The sequence below is a fragment of the Cupressus sempervirens genome, chromosome 9 (genome assembly GCF_028749045.1).
Source record: "Cupressus sempervirens isolate cs-2001-9-10 chromosome 9, ASM2874904v1, whole genome shotgun sequence".
Lineage (NCBI taxonomy): Eukaryota > Viridiplantae > Streptophyta > Pinopsida > Cupressales > Cupressaceae > Cupressus > Cupressus sempervirens.
The window spans coordinates 808,142,231-808,163,669 of NC_143126.1; the positions used below are offsets into that span (position 1 = coordinate 808,142,231).

At 36.1% G+C, this 21,439-nt stretch overlaps 1 protein-coding gene across 4 annotated transcripts in view; it reads left to right on the forward strand.

Moving 5' to 3' along the window:
• LBA1 (RNA helicase) overlaps nucleotides 1-21,150 on the forward strand; it is a 35,668-nt gene extending 14,518 nt beyond the window's left edge. For 2 of the 4 annotated variants that reach the window (XM_089802156.1, XM_089802155.1), the window contains 25 exons: nucleotides 4,512-4,604; nucleotides 4,710-4,805; nucleotides 4,988-5,038; nucleotides 5,174-5,292; nucleotides 5,688-5,796; nucleotides 11,968-12,090; nucleotides 12,188-12,259; nucleotides 12,644-12,715; nucleotides 12,816-12,882; nucleotides 14,196-14,338; nucleotides 14,452-14,523; nucleotides 14,704-14,832; nucleotides 15,300-15,455; nucleotides 15,596-15,709; nucleotides 15,793-15,891; nucleotides 15,970-16,047; nucleotides 16,223-16,357; nucleotides 16,464-16,538; nucleotides 17,327-17,429; nucleotides 17,574-17,947; nucleotides 18,067-18,129; nucleotides 18,269-18,340; nucleotides 18,444-18,575; nucleotides 19,961-20,074; nucleotides 20,199-21,150. In XM_089802156.1, coding sequence (XP_089658282.1) covers nucleotides 4,512-4,604; nucleotides 4,710-4,805; nucleotides 4,988-5,038; nucleotides 5,174-5,292; nucleotides 5,688-5,796; nucleotides 11,968-12,090; nucleotides 12,188-12,259; nucleotides 12,644-12,715; nucleotides 12,816-12,882; nucleotides 14,196-14,338; nucleotides 14,452-14,523; nucleotides 14,704-14,832; nucleotides 15,300-15,455; nucleotides 15,596-15,709; nucleotides 15,793-15,891; nucleotides 15,970-16,047; nucleotides 16,223-16,357; nucleotides 16,464-16,538; nucleotides 17,327-17,429; nucleotides 17,574-17,947; nucleotides 18,067-18,129; nucleotides 18,269-18,340; nucleotides 18,444-18,575; nucleotides 19,961-20,074; nucleotides 20,199-20,309 — 2,772 coding nt within the window. In that variant the 3' untranslated portion in view covers nucleotides 20,310-21,150. The remainder of the gene's footprint in view (nucleotides 1-4,511; nucleotides 4,605-4,709; nucleotides 4,806-4,987; nucleotides 5,039-5,173; nucleotides 5,293-5,687; nucleotides 5,797-11,967; nucleotides 12,091-12,187; nucleotides 12,260-12,643; nucleotides 12,716-12,815; nucleotides 12,883-14,195; nucleotides 14,339-14,451; nucleotides 14,524-14,703; nucleotides 14,833-15,299; nucleotides 15,456-15,595; nucleotides 15,710-15,792; nucleotides 15,892-15,969; nucleotides 16,048-16,222; nucleotides 16,358-16,463; nucleotides 16,539-17,326; nucleotides 17,430-17,573; nucleotides 17,948-18,066; nucleotides 18,130-18,268; nucleotides 18,341-18,443; nucleotides 18,576-19,960; nucleotides 20,075-20,198) is intronic. The other 2 variants (XM_089802157.1, XM_089802158.1) reach the window with 1 other exon arrangement.
• Nucleotides 21,151-21,439: the final 289 nt, after the last annotated feature.

Sequence of the window (21,439 nt, forward strand, 5' to 3'; positions counted from 1 at the left end):
TCCTTCATCCAATAGGATCTCTCTGTGCCAAAACCATTTTTTCCAACCTTGCGCGTGGCTTACTCAAGTTTGGGTCACGAAGGTTGGTGGAGTCAAGGAACTATGTTGAAGAGTAGAGGCCTCTTGAGCTGTATACATCTTATCAATGGCTTTTGTGAAGCCATCCACTACCTTAGGATCATCACATGGGAGGCCCCTTCCATCCAACTCTGCATACCATTTAGAGAAAAGGCTGCCATATGAAGCGGTTTATTCATTATGTGTCATAATAGGTGTAATATGCTCCTCGTAAAACCCCAATGTAGGATTCTTTGCTGCAACAAGTTTCTTCATCTTCCTCAACATGTTGTCAGAAGTCTCATAAATCTTTCCAAGACTAGGAGAGTCAACACTCACATATCTAATGACATTTACAATGGGTGCTATGACAAAGCAAATATATTTGCAAGATGCAAACAAAAAGTAAAAATCAAAAATAGAAATTTCTAAGTAGTATGAAAGTCAGCAAGCAAAAGAGTAACATTTATCAGCAACTTACTTCATTGTGGACCACTAGTTGTTATTAAGGATCTTTTGCTTCACCAATTTTCCTTCAGAGGACCTAGAATTGGAGCATCGTGCTCACTCTAGAATCGTCACCATCAATTGGAGGGCCTCCTGCACCTTAGTCATCCTCTCTATCAAGATGAAGTATGGACAATACCTATATAGACAACTATAAATAAAAATGAAGATAATCATTAAACACACCACATGTAAGTTTGTAATAATTGTAAATAAAACAAACTTAACTATAATTGAAACTAACATAGCCTTGTCTCGGTTGGTTTGAGGAACTCCTTCTTAGAGAAGGACTTGAACAAAGCAAGTGAAGTGTGGTGGTTGCATATAAACATTTGCACTTTTGTATTTGCTAACACTACCTGATTCACCCAATCAATCTTCCACATGTCCTTCAATGCATGAACACTGCAAGTAGTCCAAAAGATGTGTCTGTACTACATTAGCACATGTGCAAAATTTGTGATCACCTATACTACATTAGCTGATCCAACCTCCTCTATGGCATCCCTCAAAAGGTTGAAGTGAAACTTTGCATCCTTGCGCTTTCCCAAATAATCTATGATTTTCAAAAACTAAGAGCAAGCAGTGGATGTGACAATGATATTGATGAGTGGCCGATGTTTAACATCGATCAGCCCATCCATCACAATAGAGCAATCTGTCCTAACCCAAGTACGTTTCATATCCCAAAAAACAAAGCAATCATACTATCTGGGATGGTGGTTAGTAGCTTATGCTCATCAAGGGGTACAAATGAATGATTCATAGTAAATATATCTTTACTATATGTTTAAAATAAGTGGAATGAGCTACATGAAATGGGATACCATTAGCAACAAAGAGTCTACCGATGGATGCCTCACAAGGTGCCTTAAACAATCTTTCCACCAAGCTCTTCTCACACCACTCCCCATCTTCCTCTTCCCCCTAGTCTCAGTAGGGCTGCCACTTGTACCAATGGCGGATGACATATGCGTAGATTATTGTGAGTGGGCAGACGGTGATGTCATTATCAAATTTTGCGCCCCTCCCCCCTCCCACCCCCCTATTCCAGCCTCTAAGTGTGATCTTTGGCATTCTAATCGCTCCTCATCAATCATTTGAGGTCAAGCTTTGGCTCTGTGGCATGCAACACTTAAAAAATGTGATTTCACCATTGTATAGCTGCCCCAAAAATCATCAAGACAAACATGGCGATCCCAAACATTAGTCCTTCCTGCATTCTTTTTTATTTTTTTGCCTAGGTCTGACATATTGGAGAAGAGGTTTTTTTCTATTGGAAGAACTCTTTCAATATTTGCTTATGATGGTGGAAGGGCATTTAAATAAACCATTTTTAGGTTCAGCTTCTTTCCCAGTCCCATAACTAGCAATATCACCCCCAACCACACATTCATCATCACCACCACCACTACTTCCAATGCTGCTCATTGCGCTTTGTTTTGAGATTTAAATATGCAATGAAAATATGAACTGAAACAATGAAAAAAGATAAAAATCACTCTTTTAAGCTGCAAATCTATTTAAAAATTGGAAAATGGAAGCATACATTTTTTCATACTTGGTGCACAATAAATTAAGCTCAAACTCCCTCACAAACACTTGGAATCACAAACAAATCACATCTTCCTGCGAAATGAAAACTCCAGCTGCTGCTACAAACTCAAACTCCAAATGCAAATGAAATAAAATTGTCAAACTTTGCCAAACGTAGTCGTTTTTTGACCTTTTACGGCAAGTGGGAAAGTGGGTCCCACTTCCCATACCTGTCCCCCCATCTTGGGGATGTCCTTGTTTATGAAACTCAGTGATTTTGGGCGGGGACGTGTCCCTGGGTTACATAGGAAAAAACACAGCTTGTCTCCAATTTTTTTGGAGCTGTTAGGTAACAAAACAATGCTGAAAAATGAACAAACAAGAGGCACAGGTCCAGTTCAATGAAATAGTAGATAGAAACCCTCAAAAATTGTAGATGTAGGAAAACAATAATTGTGGCAAAAAGAGCTGAAAATGGCAAAAATTCGTGTTGTGGGTTTATGCAGATGTTTGGGTGCGTGTGATTTGTTTTGTATTTTTTGGTTTTATTGCAAAAAATGGGCCGCTGATTATTCAATGGAAAAAAAAACCATGATTTTGTGGTGTATCTTGTGGGACCAGATGACGCTCAGATTTGCAGAATATTGGGGGCTTAAAACACACACAAGATGATAGCACACAAATGGACTTGAGGAGGTCTTGGATTGGTAGTAAAACCCTTGCTGGATCTTTAAAAACCTGTGAAAAAGACAAAGGAAAAATCATTGGCTTTGATAGAGAAAATTCTAATTTAATTTTCCTCGTGCGTGTACCAAACACGAATTGTAGAAAAAATAATATCTCAGAAAATTTACTCTAATACCATGAAATTGTTAAAAATGGAATGGATTGTATTAACAGTACAACTCTTCAATAGAGTTTACAGAGGCTAAAAATAGCGCTAACTGATCAAGCAAGTTTCGGAACAAAGAAAACATCTAAAAATAGACCAAACAAAGAAAACTAAAAATGAGTGTAAATGACCATTTACTAAGGTTCTAGAAGAATGAGCTAAATATTGCAGGAACCTAGGATACTAAAAAATAATCTAATAATAGAGACCAACCTTACCAAGAATCGTATCCTAATTCATCTTTTGTAAGAATCAAACAGTTCTGCAAAGCCATGCTTTTCCAAAAAGTTGGTTTAGATAGGCCCTCCTTTTGGTTGGTAACAAGCTGATGATGGATATATTGGTAAGCAATGCATTAAAAGATAAAGTGCCATTCAGTTTCAACAACTCCTTTGCGGCAGAGAGTACATGTTCCTTCTTCCCAAATCTCTTTGGGAACCATGCATCTGAGTATCTCACACCTTAGATGATGAGACCCAATTTGTAGTTGCACCATTGACAAACTAGCCTTATCCTTAATTGCCATCTTCCGCAAGTAATCTTTTTCTTCATGATCCCAAGTGGGATTGAACATTTTCATTTCACATGATAGACTTTTTTTTGCCCATGGGCAATCCCGAATTTTCCTAACAAAATCTTTATATCTCTTCATTAGTATTGGGACAATTCATTATTTGTATACCAGTAAATAATGCTTATGCCAGTAATTCATATTGCATAATGTGAATGAGTTAAGGAACCGTGAAAATTAAAAAAAAAATCTATTTTGTTCAAGAACCATCTTCTTCAATTTTCAAACATCAGATTGATCAAGTCATCGATAGTTGATTAGAGTGATAGATTAATTTTTGTTTGGTAGTTTCTGGTACAAATTCCATGCGTGAAAACTATTGTTAGCTTAAAAAATACTGCAATAAAATACGGTAACCTCTGATTAAAAGGATAGATTATTATTTATTATTCTCGAATTTCTGTTATGAATGCCTTGCATGGTAATTACTAATTACTATAAAATAAATAATATATGAGTACCATTTTCTAGATTATTTGAGTTGATTATTGACATGACAATTTTCAGATGATGAAATAGTCACACATTACAGAAGATATAGTTCTCTACTGTCACGTTGGTCTCAGTACGCCTGTGTTTTAACATTCATATGCGGATATAGTTCTCTACTGCCATGTTGGTCTCAGTACGCCTATGTTTTAACATTCATTTGCCCCTTTATTTTATAGTACAAATATGTTAAATGATCATAAACTCATTGCATTAATTTTGTTCAAGAGCCATTTTTTCCCAATGCATGCTGTGTTTAAACATCAACGATCAACTCCATGGCGAGTGATGAAAATGATAGATTTAATATTATTTTAGAATTGCAGATATGAATGCCTCACATGAAAGCTAGTTTTAGTTTTTAAGTAATGTAATTAAAATGTAGCAGTTTTGCTTGGATTACTTCCATTATTGATACTGTTGGAGAATAAAGTTTTTTTGACATGACATTATTTTCAGATGATGAAAGAATCTCAGAGTAAAGACAATATAACTGTTCGCTGGGATATTGGTCTCAATAAGAAGCGTATAGCATATTTTGTATTTCCAAAGGTAAGTTCTTGTAGGCATGAATTAAAATTTCTATTTTTAGCTAATGAATACGTTTTCATTCTACATTTGAAAGCATTTTACCCTAATGATCTTTTGATATTATAGGAGGATAACGAACTACGTCTGGTACCTGGTGATGAGTTGCGTCTGCGTTATTCTGGTGATGCAAATCACCCTGCCTGGCAGTCTGTTGGACACGTGGTATTACAGTTTCTTTCATTCTAACTCAAGATATTAATGGTTCAGTAGTATCAGTTGATGGGGGAAGATAACAAAATTAGTTGTGATTTCTGTTCAGAGAGTAGTTTCATTCTATTGAAGCTAACTCATTTGTTAGGTACATTCAGCCAATAAATATACTATATTTTGTCTGGTATTTGCAGATTAAACTGACGGCACAAGAGGAGGTTGCACTTGAGCTGCGGGCCAGTCAGGTGAAGTCATTCATTGCAGAATATCTCATTCTGTACCACTTTGAGGGCAGCTCTGTTCAATTTCATTTTAAAAATATTTTATACTTCTATTTTTACTTTGGACATGACTTACAGGTTTTTGGTTCATCTTTACAGGGTGTTCCTATTGATGTCGTCCATAATTATAGTGTGGATTTTGTCTGGAAAAGTACTAGCTTCGATCGTATGCAAACAGCAATGAAAACATTTGCTGTAGATGAGACTAGTGTTAGCGGGTATGATCTGAATGTCCTGTTCTTTTAAAGTTATTAGTGTTCCACTCTTTGGCAAAACGAAAATGATATGAAACATCAAATTTTAAATTTTATTGTTGTCTTAGGCCCCTAGATATGCCCTGTAAAATATGATGTATCATGAATTTAATTTTTTTGATCCTTCAAGTACCCTTTTAAAGAACAAATTTAACACTTTTAAATGAAGCAGGGTTTAAGTACGTTCCAGAAGAGCACTGTTTTTGATGCACTATTTAATAATAAAACCTAATAAATGTCATAGTTCTCATCTCCATTAGAATGATGATTATTTAAATGACAATATAGAATTTTTTTTAATGTCACTTCACTGAAGTTATGTAACAATTTTTTTAACATATTTTTTGTTTTTCCCTCAGTTATATATATCACCGCTTGCTAGGGCATGAAGTTGAGGATCCTATGGTTCGTAATACTTTACCACGTCGTTTTGGGGCACCTGGCTTACCCGAACTAAATGCGTCTCAGGTGCATTGATACTCGCATCAATATGACATTCCTTAGGAGATCAATAATTAATTTAACAGTTTTGGTGGAGCTAGTTGATATTTACGTATTGCCTATGATTATTTCATATTGGGACAGCATGTTTTATTTCATGTAGACTGTAGTTAATACTCATATATTTCAATGTTATTGCTTTATTATACTTTCTCTAATTATAGTTACAGCAGGATATTTTAGTTATATTGTTTAGAGTTGAACCGTAATAATAATTGTAAATGCAATTGACTTTACTGTAGTTGCCAGGAGTCGGTGATCAGTACCAGTATACAGTTTTTAATGTCTGAGAGCACAATTAAAAAGTTTGAAACAAAAACAGAAAATGATGTTTAAACAATAAGATTAAAATAAAATATGTTACCAAACATGAAGTGTATCATTGCAAGTGGGTTTGTTCAGATAACTTAAGATGTGGTTGCCTGAACCTTTTGTTGAAATTTTCCACAGATAAAGTTTTTTTGTAAACCTGCACCTCCATTTATAATGTTTTTTCCTAAGTTACCGGGTTCGGACCCTGCTGCCCGGATCTGGGTCCGTGTTCACGCCCGGGTTACCTGTGGGTCCGGGCAGGGTCCTTCATTTGGACTGTGGGTCTGCCTGGGTTCGCCTTTTTGTAAACCTGCACCTCCATTTATACTGTTTTTTCATAAGTTACCGGGTTCGGACCCTGCTGCCCGGATCTGGGTCTGCGTTCACGCCTGGGTTCCCTGTGGGTCCGGGCAGGGTCCTTCATTTGAACTGTGGGTCTGCCCCGGTTCGTGCCAGTGCAAACCCGGGCAGACCCACAGTCCAAATGAAGGACCCTGCCCGGACCCACGGTGAATTCAGACGGACCCATGGTGAATCCAGGAGGTGGGGAACTTACAATAGATAAAATATCTATTCTGTGCTGTGATAAAGGGTGCGAAACCGGGCAGACCCACAGTCGAAATGAAGGACCCTGTCCGGACCCACGGTGAATCCGGACGGACCCATGGCGAATCCAGGAGGTGGGGAACTTACAATAGATAAAATATCTATTCTGTGCTGTGATAAAGGGATGCATACAGATCCAAAAGGATCAGATTGCATAGATCTTGATTTGGATGTATTTTGAACTTCTTCAAGTGCAATTTTAGCAAAAAACTCCTCAAGCTTTGAATCATCAACACAAGTCAAACCTGTCAAATGTTTCCTTCTAGTTGTTTTCTCTTCATTATCTGTAGGACATTGTTTATGAAGAAGTTATGGTAGTCGCAAAGATGGCAAAAATATGTTAATATACTTACTGGACCATCAAGTAATTCAGGCACCTTCACATCAATGGTGAAACCTCTGGGTGGGGAACTTACAATAGATATAATATCTATTCTGTGCTGTGATAAAGGGATGCATACAGATCCAAAAGGATCAGATTGCATAGATCTTGATTTGGATGTATTTTGAACTTCTTCAAGTGCAATTTTAGCAAAAAACTCCTCAAGCTTTGAATCATCAACACAAGTCAAACCTTTCAAATGTTTCCTTCTAGTTGTTTTCTCTTCATTATCTGTAGGACATTGTTTATGAAGAAGTTCATGGTAGTCGCAAAGATCAAAGATGGCAAAGATATGTTAATATACTTACTGGACCATCAAGTAATCCAGGCACCTGCACATCAAACTCTACGATGCACTGAGAATCAGGTTCTAAACCAAATCCATTATCGATTATACTGGAATAAGTTATGGCTTTTGTATTTTCCTTACTGGTACTTTGAAGCTCCAACACAAATATCCTAAGTTACTTTGAAGTCTCTTATTTTTTTGTATATATAATGCATATATATATATTAATATATATACTCACGAACCCACCCATGAACCCAAATGGGAAATTTTTTTTTGCCCGAACCCACGAACCCGAACCCCGAACCCGAATCAGCAACTTAGGTTTTTTCGGTAGGGAGAATGAATGATGGGATTTTTCTTTAAGGTGTTACAAAAATGTATATTCATAAAAGATTAATTACAATATGCAGACAAATTCTCCTTGTACAGATAACAATTCAAAAGAAATAGAAATTTTCTAAAACGCTGACAACAGGAAAGTCCCCATATTATTTAGAAACTAACTAAAACGAAAACTTGTGTAAAAGACTAAATAGCTAAAATATCAAGATTTCTTAAATATTCAGATGACCATTAATATTAAATAATTACCCTCCCTCAATGGTCATTGTACTAACTACTCAATAACTTTCAAATCAAAATGCATAAAAAGCTGATTCCTTCTCCTCCTTAGACTGCTGCAGAGAACCTCCTTGGCTGGTCTTCTGTTCAGCCAACTGCTTTCTGTTGGACCTCTGGATATGATGAAGCTTTCAACAATAGTGACAAATGATCTTTTTCTTGGAACCCTCCTCAGACTTATGCTGAATCAACACACCTTTATCTGTGGCAGAAATTGCCTGTTCTGCTTTGATCACATCACTAGAATTACAAAATTGCTGCCTCCATCTATCTTGTTGCGATAACTTATTGTACAACTCATCAAGTTTCAAGTCAACACTAGTGGAGTTAATGTTGAGTAATTCAACAAAGTGCTCGTAGCAGACTCTTCAGCGTAATCCTTACCATGCCCTCTTCCATCCTGCGACCAATATCATCCAGTTGATTGCTGGTATCCCTAATCTTCATAAGATGGTTCTGCTGAGACATCTTCGCATCCATTAGAAAAGAAAACAACATATTCTTCAAAATGAAAGCTCAACTTTTATTCAATGTTTCATGGAGACTTTTCAGGTGCACCCCAATCTCTGCTGCAAACATTTGATATGGCACTTTTGGGAGCATCTCATTGGTGACAGATAACATCAGCAACATAACCGCTTTTCGGTTACTTAAATCAAAGTTGTCCTGGTCTTTGCCCACTGCTGTAGGATGAAAAAAGTTACATAGAACAAGCTGGTCCAAGCACCGGTACTGAAAAATCAAAAGCATCTTCTCCTTCCAGGTATTGTAAGTCCTGCCGTTGAACCGCTGATTTCTCACCAGCTTTGTGTTGGTTGATGACACCTCCCGTGTACTAGTGTGCAAAAAAAAGGCAAACTTGAGCTTTGCAAAATTCTGTTTTTTCTGTCAAAAACCAGTAAAAAACCTTCAGCGAAGATTTGGCACAAATCCCAAGACAAATCACTAATTACACAACTTCGTTTTTTGGGGAAAAACTGTAAAAAACATTTTGTGAACATAAAAACCTTCGATTTTTTAATACAAAAATTATGAAAAAAACCTCCAAAGTCCTAACTGAAACAGATTTGTTTCCAATATAACACATCTGCCAAAAATCTTAATCACAGAAACCCAGAAAACAACATGGGAAAAGCAGGAAATCCATGATTTTTTGGAAAGTTTTTACAAAAAATCTGCGAACACCAAAACTCTTGAACTAATACATTTGGAAAATTCCAGGTAGAAAGAGCTTGAAATTTTAATTTTATTTTTAAAGAAACATCCTGAGCTCTGATACCATGTTACAAAAATGTATATTCATATAAGATTTATTACAATGTGGAGATTAACTAAAACTGAAGTTGCCTAAAAGATTAAATATCTAAAATATCGAAATGACCATTAATTTTAAGTACTCTATTAGAAGGTTGACGGTGGAGAATGGATGAGACAAATTGCGTTGGATCAAGGAGAAGGTGAAGGGTGCAAATTTAGTTTACATAGGCCCAAAAGATGAGATTAAAACAGCTGAAATATGGAGCAAGTAATTAGCTGCAACCAATAATAGGAGGGAAAACAATTAGTTTGGTCTTTTATCTCCAGAATAAATGGTTTTCTAGGTTATGAGTTTTGGGTCCAGGGTTTGTTTTGCAGTTTTAGTCAATTTATACAAATACAAAATCTAATCTCATTTTTATATCTAATACTTCATCACCTTGTGTTTTCGAGTACCGAGGGATGGGGAAATGGGTTCGTAGTATGGATTTTATTTTGCAATTCTAGGTGACAGTAGAGTGGGCAACAATATAAAGAAGAGGTAAAATTTTAAATATATGGGGAAATTTTAAAATTTCATATGAAAATATGGATAAAGCATGCTTATACACATTATAGAACTTATAACATTTAACATTTGTGTTAAATAATGAGAGTCAAAGTTAAAGATATTATTCATTAATACTTATGGGACGGCCATGAGAAATCCCCGATGTGTTAGCAAATGAAAGAGTGTGACTTCCTACACTCAAAGGAGGTACGAATGAGGAGAAGGTTCCATTTGACGGAATTAAAATAGGGAGATCAAGGGAGAATAATATTTTATTCTCATAGGCAACAATGAAAAGTGACATTAATACCTCACAAGATGGGTAAGTCGTGCGATTGAATGGGCCATGCTACATCATACAAAGGAAAAGGACAAGTCCCGTGGTAGAATGGGTCATGTTACATCTTTCAAAGGCAAGGGTTAAGACCTATAGTGGGATGGGCATGAGCTACATTATACAAAGACAAGTGATAAGGCCTGTGGTGAAATGGGCATGGGCCATGTCATATAAAGATAGTGTTTTTGAATGATAATCTTTATGGATAGGAAGCAACTGCAGTAAGGGGAAAGGTAAGGTCTCAGTAGGTACATCACCTCATGAAGCATGAGACCAAGAGGGATTACTCTTGGGCCTAGGGTTGAGTTAAAGGACACCCTATTGTAATACTTTCCAATACACATATGGGAGAGTTGTTGTGATAGCTAAGGAAATGATTTTTAACCATATGAGGGGAGTAAGAGTGATGGAGGGGAACGATGTAAAACAGTAAAAGTTTTGCTAGGTACACTGACCTCATGAAGCATGGGGCCAAATGGGGCAAAGTATTTGCTCTTGGACCTAGGGAGACAATGAGGTCACCTCATCATGTCTTTCTTATCTCATTCCTCGTAATGGTTAAGATCATGGAAGCTCACTGCTAAAGTATGTTTCTTTTATAAACCTAGATATGCATTGTATCGTTACCTAATCCCTATGTTAAGATTCTATATCTCTTTGTATTATTACTTTTTAAACCTTAAGGAAGATTATATTACACTAACAATGTAATTAGTTTGTTCGTGTGTGTTTGTGTATGTGTGTGTGTGTGTGTTTATATTTATATATATGGGTCTGTTCCTTGATTGGTAATTTGTGATTTCAACCTACAAATATCCAAGGTTCTGTCCTCAAATATGGCTGCTACTGTTAAACCAGCAAAAATGGAGAAATTATCAAAGTTAATAGATTGAGACTCCAAACCCCAATCAAACCTTTTTATAGAAATCCTCAGTGCAAAAGCTACGACTTCTTTCCTTTAATTCTTTTATTTAGCAACTTTGCATCATAATTAGTAATTCAAGCCCCATGGCCTAGGAAAGGCTTAATGACTAAGTCATAACTTAAGTTGGCCCTTTGTTAATAATTGCCAAAATCTAATCATATCAGCAATAAATGTAGCTTTTTCCTCCTTTATAATAAATTAAACACTTAACCCCCTTTATTAACTCAATGTTTTAGACTATGGGGATGCAGGGATGGGTAGACCTCCTTTGGACATCCGGGGAAGGCTTAGGCATCCCTTGACTGTCCTGGAGACATCTGCATGTTCCCCATATCCAGTCAAGATGAATATGCAAGCTGGAGATGTAGGGCTGACTGGTGTTCCTTTGGCTTATGATCTTGTGGTGAGGAGTCCAGTAGTTATACTAATGACAAGTTTGCCTTGGGAGATGATTCGTGGCTTCCTTTCACTACATTTTGACATGTTTTGTACTTGTTTTGATATTATGCTACTTATTTGTAATCATCTTTGTGATATCCTTGATATGATATAAATCAGAGTCTTAACTATACAGTTAAATCCTGATAGCAATATCACCACATATTAGGATTGTTAGTAAATTTGCAGGCAGGTTTATGCAGCTCTTTTAACTAATTAAAATTATTTTAGGATTTAATCAAGATGGAAGTTTTTCATAAATATGCAGAACTGAACTATTAAAAAATAATTAATGGCTAAAATTGGGCCATTGTATAGTATACGGAGATCAATACAAATGACTGCAAAAGAGCACCATCGGTAAGGTGTAAAATTTTTGACCATTGTGAATTGCAGCTTATCTTTTGTTTGTGTACAGGTCAGTGCTGTTAAGAGTGTTTTACAAAAACCTGTGAGTTTGATTCAAGGCCCCCCTGGAACAGGAAAAACTGTTACATCTGCAGCTATTGTATATCATTTAGCAAAGCAGGGTCAAGGCCAGGTAAAAAGGCATGCATTTTGGATGGTTTTGATTTGTTATTGCTTGTTTACAATTTCCAGTTAATGTTTTAAACTTCAAACTAAGATATGTTTCACAGGTGTTGGTATGTGCTCCTAGTAATGTGGCTGTTGACCAACTTGCAGAGAAAATTAGTGCCACAGGCTTAAAGGTATGTTTGGCATATATTTTTTCCAATTTAATATGTTAAGTGTCAATGAGAAAATCTTCTACCAGGATTCTTAAAAGCTGTGTTTATTAACTGGTTGAAAGTTCCCTCTGTGTATTTGAGGGTGCATTGTTACCTTACAATTAAATTCAACACACATATTATGGAATTGAGGTGTCCATATGTACCATATGAATGCACATTTCTTTATTTTATATGGCTAATGGTTTTCAAAGTTGAAAGGTTAAAAAGTATTTCAGCTCAGGCAGTAAAGTTTTGATTTCACAGTGGTTTGTCTTTCATTTTTTGACAATATGTCGTACCATGCTTACATGCTTAGATGTACTCAAAACTTATTATAATATATTCATTTATTTGGTTTTAAAGGTTGTCAGGCTATGTGCCAAATCAAGGGAGGCAGTTAGTTCGCCAGTTGAACACCTAACACTTCATTACCAGGTATATTTGTGAACGTGGTATTTAATTTTTTTTTCACTAGATTATCCCCCAGCATTCCATGCAGCTTGTGTAATATTGTTTTGCTTGTTCCCTTATGCAGGTTAGGCACCTGGATACTTCAGACAAGAGTGAATTGCATAAACTTCAGCAATTGAAAGATGAGCAAGGTAAGCAGTTCAAATACAATTTCACTTGCTACCCTATTTTTGATGTCATTTGATGTAGATCATAATCTGAACCATGTTATACACAGATTGAAATTCCGTGTGTTACAGAAGTCACTTATACTTTTAATTCATTTTATCTACAATTGTTGAAAATTGAATTAGTTTGGAATATTCAATAACTGTAATGCTGTCAGTTGCACAAAGTTTTGGGTGGGTCTGGAGATGTCTCCCAATCTTTAGGTTGATGGCTTAGGATGCAGGACAAATTTCTATGGAAAAAAATGCAAATAGTCAAAAAGAGTAAGTTTTTTGCTGTTGACTTGACCAAATGGGTTATAACTGTAATGAATTGGCATTCTGGTAGATATCATACGAAATGATTAATGTTATGGAATAAATGAAGATGAAGGAGATCATTCACCATAATGCATGATACAAAGCTTAAAATACCCACTCGGCAGAACATAATCACATAAAGAAATACAATAGAAATTCTGATATATGCTCAATGCCCTTGCATAATCTGATTTTAGTTGCTCTTCATCAAATACCTTGGTCATCCTAATGATATTAAAGTCATTTGGCACTGGGCAAACTCTGAAAAACTGATGTTTTATTTTTGAAAAATCAGAGCAGAAAAAAAGTCTAAGCAAGCAAAACAACGTACAGTAAAGAGAAAGTATCACATAATATCGAGAAGTAATTGGAAAAATGATGGTCTACTAAATATGTTTCATGAAAATATTGGTTAAAGGTAAGATCTAATATTTTCTGAGACATTTTGATATTTCTGAAATATCATTTGGCATTCATTTTTACAAATAAAACTAATAATAATAAAACAATGCTGACTTAACTTCTTTCATATTTTATCCCTGCTGAAAATGAAAATGAACACGAACCTTTTGACATATATCATAAGATCATTGTTCACTTTTTATGAAGCATTAAAATATCCTTTTATATAAACTTGTGTCTATTTTAACAAGGATTTGTTTTTTAACCATGACATAAAAATTGAAAAATACAACTCAAACCTAAATTTAGTAAGGCAGAAAAATACTTTGTTCCCAACCATGGTCCATTATGCCTATTGCTTGGTTGGGACTCAATATGTTTTTCACTAAAGTTAATGTTAATTTCAAAACATATAATAGATTCTGTGGTATATAATTGATGAATACTGTTAACAACATTTCCTGTGGTTGTGGGTGTAGTCTAATATCTCTTTTTGATATGAATCATTTTTGAAACTACCCCTGTACATTGTTTCTTAAGGTTGAATGATACCTACTTTTGAACTATTGTAATAGGGGAACTATCAAGTGCTGATGAAAAGAAGTACAAGGCACTTAAAAGAGCAACAGAGAGAGAGATAGCTCAAAGCGCTGATGTCATTTGCTCTACGTGTGTTGGTGCCGGTGATCCTCGACTGTCAAACTTCAGATTTCGTCAGGTTGGTCAACACCATTGACTTCCATTCATTAAATAACAAATTCTGTGCGTACTTACAACAGACTTCACATTCTCACAGTGGACATTCTAACATATAGTTTGCTAATTCTGCAGGTCCTCATTGATGAGTCCACACAAGCCACTGAACCTGAGTGCTTAATTCCATTAGTTCTTGGAGCAAAGCAGGTAATAAGGCCAGAGTTACAAGTGCATATTGTTTACATGATTCTTATTTTCCTGCATTTAATTGAATTAGAATATTGAACACCAACAGTTTCCTAACCATTTATATTTTGATTTATCAGTAGTTGTTTTCCCTATTCAATATAGGCGGCACAGTACTGATATTTCTTATGTCAAATTTAGGTGGTACTAGTTGGAGATCACTGCCAACTTGGTCCTGTGATAATGTGCAAGAAGGCAGCTCGTGCTGGTCTTGCACAGTCTTTGTTCGAGCGACTTGTACTCTTGGGTGTTAAGCCTTTCAGATTAGAGGTTAGATTATTGTTTGTGTTCTGGTATGTTCAAAATAAAGATCATATAAACCAGCACTTATTATATATTCCAATGAAGTACTGGCAGAGGAATTATCGCTTGTATGGTACAATACACAAGAGATGTAATGGTCAGAGTATTATTGTATGTCTCATTATTATAAATTGCATAAAGATTATTTCTTAGTTGTTATGTCTCTCAATTTCAACATTTATTCTAAAATTCTATAGCTTGCAAACAAAGTTCATTTTACTTAGCATGCTGCTTGTTTTTGTTCTATCATCCATAGAAAGTTCATGCATGTATGTTGCAGCAGCTTCATAGAATTGAAACTGCCATTTGGAAATGATCTTGCGGTCTGCGCTCATTTGAATTTTGTCTGCTAACGATATTTGAATATTCTGATTTTGTTAATGAATTGGGATGCATTGAAACTCATTTACAGATTGAGTTTGCGTCCTTTGCAGGTTCAATATCGTATGCATCCATCTTTATCTGAATTCCCTTCAAACAACTTTTACGAAGGCACACTTCAGAATGGTGTAACTGTAATTGAGAGACAGTTAACTGGAATTGATTTTCCATGGCCAGTGCCAAATAGGCCCATGTTCTTTTATGTGCAGGTGGGCAACCAAATTTATGTATTATTGTTATTATTTCTTATGTTTGTGCCTTGTGAATTCAGTAGATTACAATTGCTGTTATCAGTAATATTTTCTGTTCAAAATTCTAAGTTATGTTTATTGGAAATTTCTTGTTTCAGATGGGACAAGAAGAGATAAGTGCAAGTGGCACATCTTATCTAAATAGAACTGAATCTGCAAATGTGGAGAAGATCGTAACAACTTTTTTGAGAAGTGGTGTAATTCCTGGCCAGGTATTATTTGCTTTTTTCAAAGAATGTTTTTGGTTTGTAAAGCTCTTTTCTATATTCTGTACTCACTGCGTTACTTTTCATAGATTGGGGTAATCACACCATATGAAGGACAGCGGGCCTACATTGTTAATCACATGGCCAGGCATGGTGCATTGCGTCAACAGCTTTATAAGGAAATTGAGGTATTGGTTGTTTTCTACCTTCTCCATTTATTAACAGCATTTATGTTTGAGTGTTGATTTTTATAACATTTTTTGTAGGTTGCAAGTGTGGATTCATTTCAGGGTCGTGAAAAAGATTATATAATATTGTCTTGCGTAAGAAGTAATGAGCATCAGGTATGAAGATGTATACCCTTTGGACATTCTGGATGAGAAAATTGGAACCTAAAATATCTTTCTTGTGGCTAATGGATTGATTGCATTTCAGGAAATATTATTAGAACTGTTAACTGGTTTACCAAGGTACTGGGCTTAATGATGTGAAGTTTGATTGTTTTGCATATTGCTTTAGGGTATTGGATTTTTGAATGACCCCCGGAGGCTGAATGTTGCACTTACACGAGCTCGCTATGGTATTGTTGTTTTGGGGAATCCAAAGGTTTTAAGCAAACAACCACTTTGGAATGGTTTACTCTCTCATTATAAGGTAATGCTTACTCTCTATGATCTGAAATCATGGTCTGTTATGCATGTTTTTGTGATGTATATACAAGTTACTGAAGTTCTGTGATGTCATTTATGTTTCTTTATAGGAATATGAGTGCTTAGTAGAAGGGCCACTGAACAACCTGAAGCAGAGCATGGTACAGTTTCAGAAACCAAAGAAGGTAAAAGATGTTTCCATTGATTAACTCACTCTAGTTTGATGGTGATTAAAAGATGATTGTGAAACTTTTTCCTTAGATGTTGGGTAGAATGTGGCTTATGTTTGTTTTACTTTCATTTCGGGCAGGGATTCCATTGCTTAAAATTTGTACGATAAATAGAAACACTTCTCAATCTAGTAAAGATGTTTTCTTTTTTACTGATTTGATTACATTGAAAGTGCGTATCGGTTTTCTGGTATTTGACTAAGAATTTTTAACATCAACTTTTCGGATCTCACACAGTGATCCATCATCAGGATGAAGGAGTGCGCAAGAGAATAGAAAAATGACTCTAGCAATTTTTAACATCAAAGTTTTGGATCACACACGATGATCCATCATCGGGATGAAGGAGAGTGCAAGAGAATAGAAAAATATCACACACGATGATCCATCATCGGTATGGAGGAGAGTGCAAGAGAATAGAAAAATATTTTTCTATTCTCTTGCACTCGCCTTCATCCCGATGATGGATCATCGCATGTGATCTGAAACGTTGATGTTAAAAATTCTTACACAATAAAATTCCAGAAAACTGATATGCATTTCTAATGGATTGTGGAAATCTGATTACTTTACATTAGAAGTATCTTTCATTACTGTGATGTTAGGTATATTTAGATTTGGGCCCCACTCATATATATGCGGTTTGATTGCGCGGTATGCTAATATGATAGTTTAACTCAGAAATACCATTATCTATTATAATACACTAATCTTGCTTCTGATCTCCTTATCATGAACAACAGGTTTATAATGACCGAAGAATTTTCCCTGGGGGTGGGCCAACTAATGTTGCTGACAACTTCAATGCTGGTGTAGTGAACGATAAAAGGAATGCTCGTGCAAGAGGTAACATTTTAAAGATAGATATAGGTTGTTAGATAAGCAGTTCTAGTATTTGCTAAAGATCTAATCATTTATCCGTTCCTGTTAACTACATAAATTTGTAAATGTTTCAATCTTTATATCCAACCATGTGCATATGCTATGCAGGCAATTCATTCATGCCATTTGGACAGTTACCCAATGGCAATCACAAATCTGGGGTGCACCCAGCTGGCTTTCCTTTTCCACGGGTTCCTGTTCCACCATACCCTGGAGCACCACTTGGTCAACCTTATGCGATTCCTTCGCGAGGTGGTGTCCATGGAGCAATAGGTGTTCCTCAAGGGCCACAAACAGGTAACAGAGGATTTGGTGCAGGACGTGGAAGCGCTGGTGGTCCCATTGGGGGGCATTTACCACATCAAGGTTCACGTCAACCAATTGGAGGTATAGGATCTGGTTTCAACTTTGCTGGTCTTGAAAATCCAGCAAGCCAGACTTTAGTTGGGGGTCCGCTGTCTCAAACTGGCTTATTGACTCAGGTAATCATGTATATTTGCTGGCTTTTATTTGATAGGTAGGAAATACTAACAGTTGTAGAAAGCTGTGGGAAATGATTTTTGAACGGTTGACTGAAGTTTGTAGTAATGTGTTATGGTAGTTGCCTAATCAAGGATTGAGTCAAAGCCTACGAGATGGCTTTTCTCTTGGGGAAATGTCTCAGGTACTCTTTGAGCATATGTATCATGGCATAAATTTATGATGTCAACTAGTGATTTGTAACAAAACAAGTAGATATATTTTCTGTGTTGTATATTGTCAAATTGAAAATTATAAATTTGAAGTAAAAACCTTCTGTCCAGGATTTTCTTGGGGAAGATTTCAAGAGTCAAGGCTCTCATGTGGCTTACAATGTAGCTGACTTCAATACTCAGGTGATGGTTATTAGATTTTAGTTCGGAATTATTGTGTGAACTTACAGACTTTAATTGAATATTCATTTTGAATTGCAATCTTACTGTATAAGTTTTTACATAGGCATCCCAAGGTGGATATGGTGTTGAGTATGTCACCCAAAACACACAAGGTGCCTTCCCTGGAGACTTTTTGAATCAGAATTCTCAAAGTGGCTACTCAGTATCGAATACTGGAAATGACTTCATTTCTCAGGCGAGTCATTAACTTGATCTGTAAATTACTAAATTTAGATTTTGGTTGGATTTACATCTCTTTTTTGGGTATGTGCAGGCTATATCTTGATCTGCAGATATAGATTTTGATTGGATATACATCTGACTTTTTTAATCTGCAGACTACCTTTTGTAGCTTTTTTCAATAGGGTGCCCCAAGGAGAATGTTCACTTGTTGTTTGCTTAAGAATGTTCACTCATTTTTTTTAGCTCAAGAATGTTCTCGCACTGTTGTTTGCTTATAAAACAGCTTTAATATGTTTCGATATATTTTTGGCAGTCTTTTTTTTTTTAATATGTTGAGGGAGTCAGGCGAGACATTATTTTGAAGCTAGTGCATATTTTTTGTGGTTTGCCTGTCTCCTGCATTTTTCAAAATTAAATCATATTATGGGATGTGGATGTCAGTAGCGAGGAAGATATTCTTTGGTTGTAGGAATCTAATGTTTTGTGGCAGTGAAAATGGAAATTCTATAGGCAGTTGCATGATAGGGTTCCAATCTTTTGCATGATCGCTCTATTTTGTTCTCTCCACTTTCTTCAGGTTGAAATGCCTGTTAAATAGGTAATTGAATTATGGGATATGTCCTGGTGCAAAGTGTGTCGTATTCATGTCATGTTGTCTTTGATTTCGATTGACTTTTCATGCTAAAGTGTCAGATGTTGGAATTTTTTACATAGTTGCCAGATCTGGTTAGTTTTAAATCAAATTCAACTTGATCCAGATTTTTGTACCAGGCAAATTTGTCCAATTCATCCTTGGCTTTTCAATTCCTATACGAATTTTAGTGAATTCTTTCTTAGGTTCTGGATTTGCAATTTTTATGGATCTCCCAAACAAATCAATTTTTTGGACCAGGTAACTATGGTTTTTGAACATTGAATTGATCAAACCTGGTGGTTTTGAATCTTTAATTTTTTAAACGTTGTACCTATGTTTTGTAAATTTTGATCTAAGTAATGTGGTATAGCTTTGTACCTGCCATGGCTTTTACACTTTCAAGGAAGAATTCAATAGTTTACTTATAAGTGATTTATGCCTTGGGTACCTGGAGGTTCTTGTAGCATGTCTATTATTTTCGGGCTTATGATGCTGCTTGATATGTATCGTGATTATCTGTGGTTCCATCGTCAGTTCCTTTATGTACTTTGATATTTGCAGCTCTTTGGTTAAGCCTTAGGTTATTTCTTTTATAGTGATTCTTTATGTTCATACAATCTGCTACTTGCTATATCTTCAAAATATTAATTTAGTTTGCATGCATTTCTTGCTTTAAGCAGCTCAGTGATTTCCAATGTTCATTGAGTTTTGAATATGTAAAACTCAGTGCTGTTAAGTCCTAATTTTGACATGATTTTGTACAGGACTATATGCCACATGGGTCCCAGGGCCTCTTTACGCAGGTAGGTTTTAATGATCGTACACAGGACGAGACATCACAGTCTCACTTTGGCTTGGCTGGACCACTTCAGTCACAGGTAAGAACTGAGAAGCCTTTGATTTCAAATGTTAGCATTCTCTATTTGTTAACTTTGTCTGATACTGCATAAACAACAAAATCTGGGAGCTTAGGACGATTGTAATCTTTTCCTATATTTTCAGGGGCCACTTAATCTGTATTCACAGCCATTTACTCAGTATGCTCACCCACTGAACCAGCAGGCACAGCAGCAGGCACAGCAGCAAGGTCCTCAGAATCAGAGGCATCGGTAGAATGGTATTTATATGCTATGTCTTGAAGAAATAGCAATTGGTCTTTGTGTTTGGCCTTCTTCGAGTGCCTGTGAATGGGGCTTTCACCAATTTCGGGCAGCAGGACTTGCTAGATTGCAACTGCTTATATTGTATGACTGCACCATTCAGGCAGTGGGGGTCTCTGATCTTTTTTTAAAACATAAAGAAGGAAACTACAGTGTTCTTCCCTTTGGTGCCAGTTGTGGCAAATTATTTTGTTGGGCTTCAGATTTTGGGTTTTTGCCTTCTCTTGGGATATTGGACAGTTGAAATGTGCTCTAGCAAATTTATAACCCTTCATGGATGAGGAGTCTTTGCACTTGTATTTGGCCCAACCAAACAGCATGTAAAATAGCTTCAGGTACATCCTTGTATCCTTGTAACTGGTAGGGATTATGCTGGCCATTTCAGAGCCATCACAGCAATGTTGAAGTCCTTTCAGTCTACTTGCACACATGCTTTAGTACAGTAGTGTTGATTCCATAGTGTCTGATCATGATGTAATTAGTGATGTATTAACTAATTACATCATTATGTCCAAAGTGTACATGCCAGGGTGGTATCTGTCAAATCATGTTCAAAGCATTGATTGTTTGCTAACCATGACTGTTGCACAAGGGAATGCACTGCTATTGGATCAGGAATCTGGGGTTTGGGTTGTCGCTTTTGGACATATTCATTTGGTGGGAACTATGACATTGCTTCCGGTGTTGAAGGATGATATATGACTGCTATCATGGCACTGCATAATTGTGCAGGCCTTACCCTATATAAAGAAATGTGGGCTAAATTATGAATAGAAATTGAGATTTGGTCTTTACTACGAGTTTTTCAATTTCTTCTTTCTTGCTTTGTTAAAAAGCCAGTTCCATATCAAATGTTCATATATTTTGCAGTCCTTGCGTATCTGAGTTTTTACATGGGAAGATGACTTTCAGAGTTTGTATTGTACAACCTGTACATTATTTAAAAATTCTTTAGTCATGTTGTGTTGACCTTATATGTGGTTCCAATTTATATTGTATAGATACATGCTCCATACCTGGCTTTGCTGCATAGATAACCAGAGTCAAAACATCTTGTTGAATCACTACATTGCAGCTTTGCTT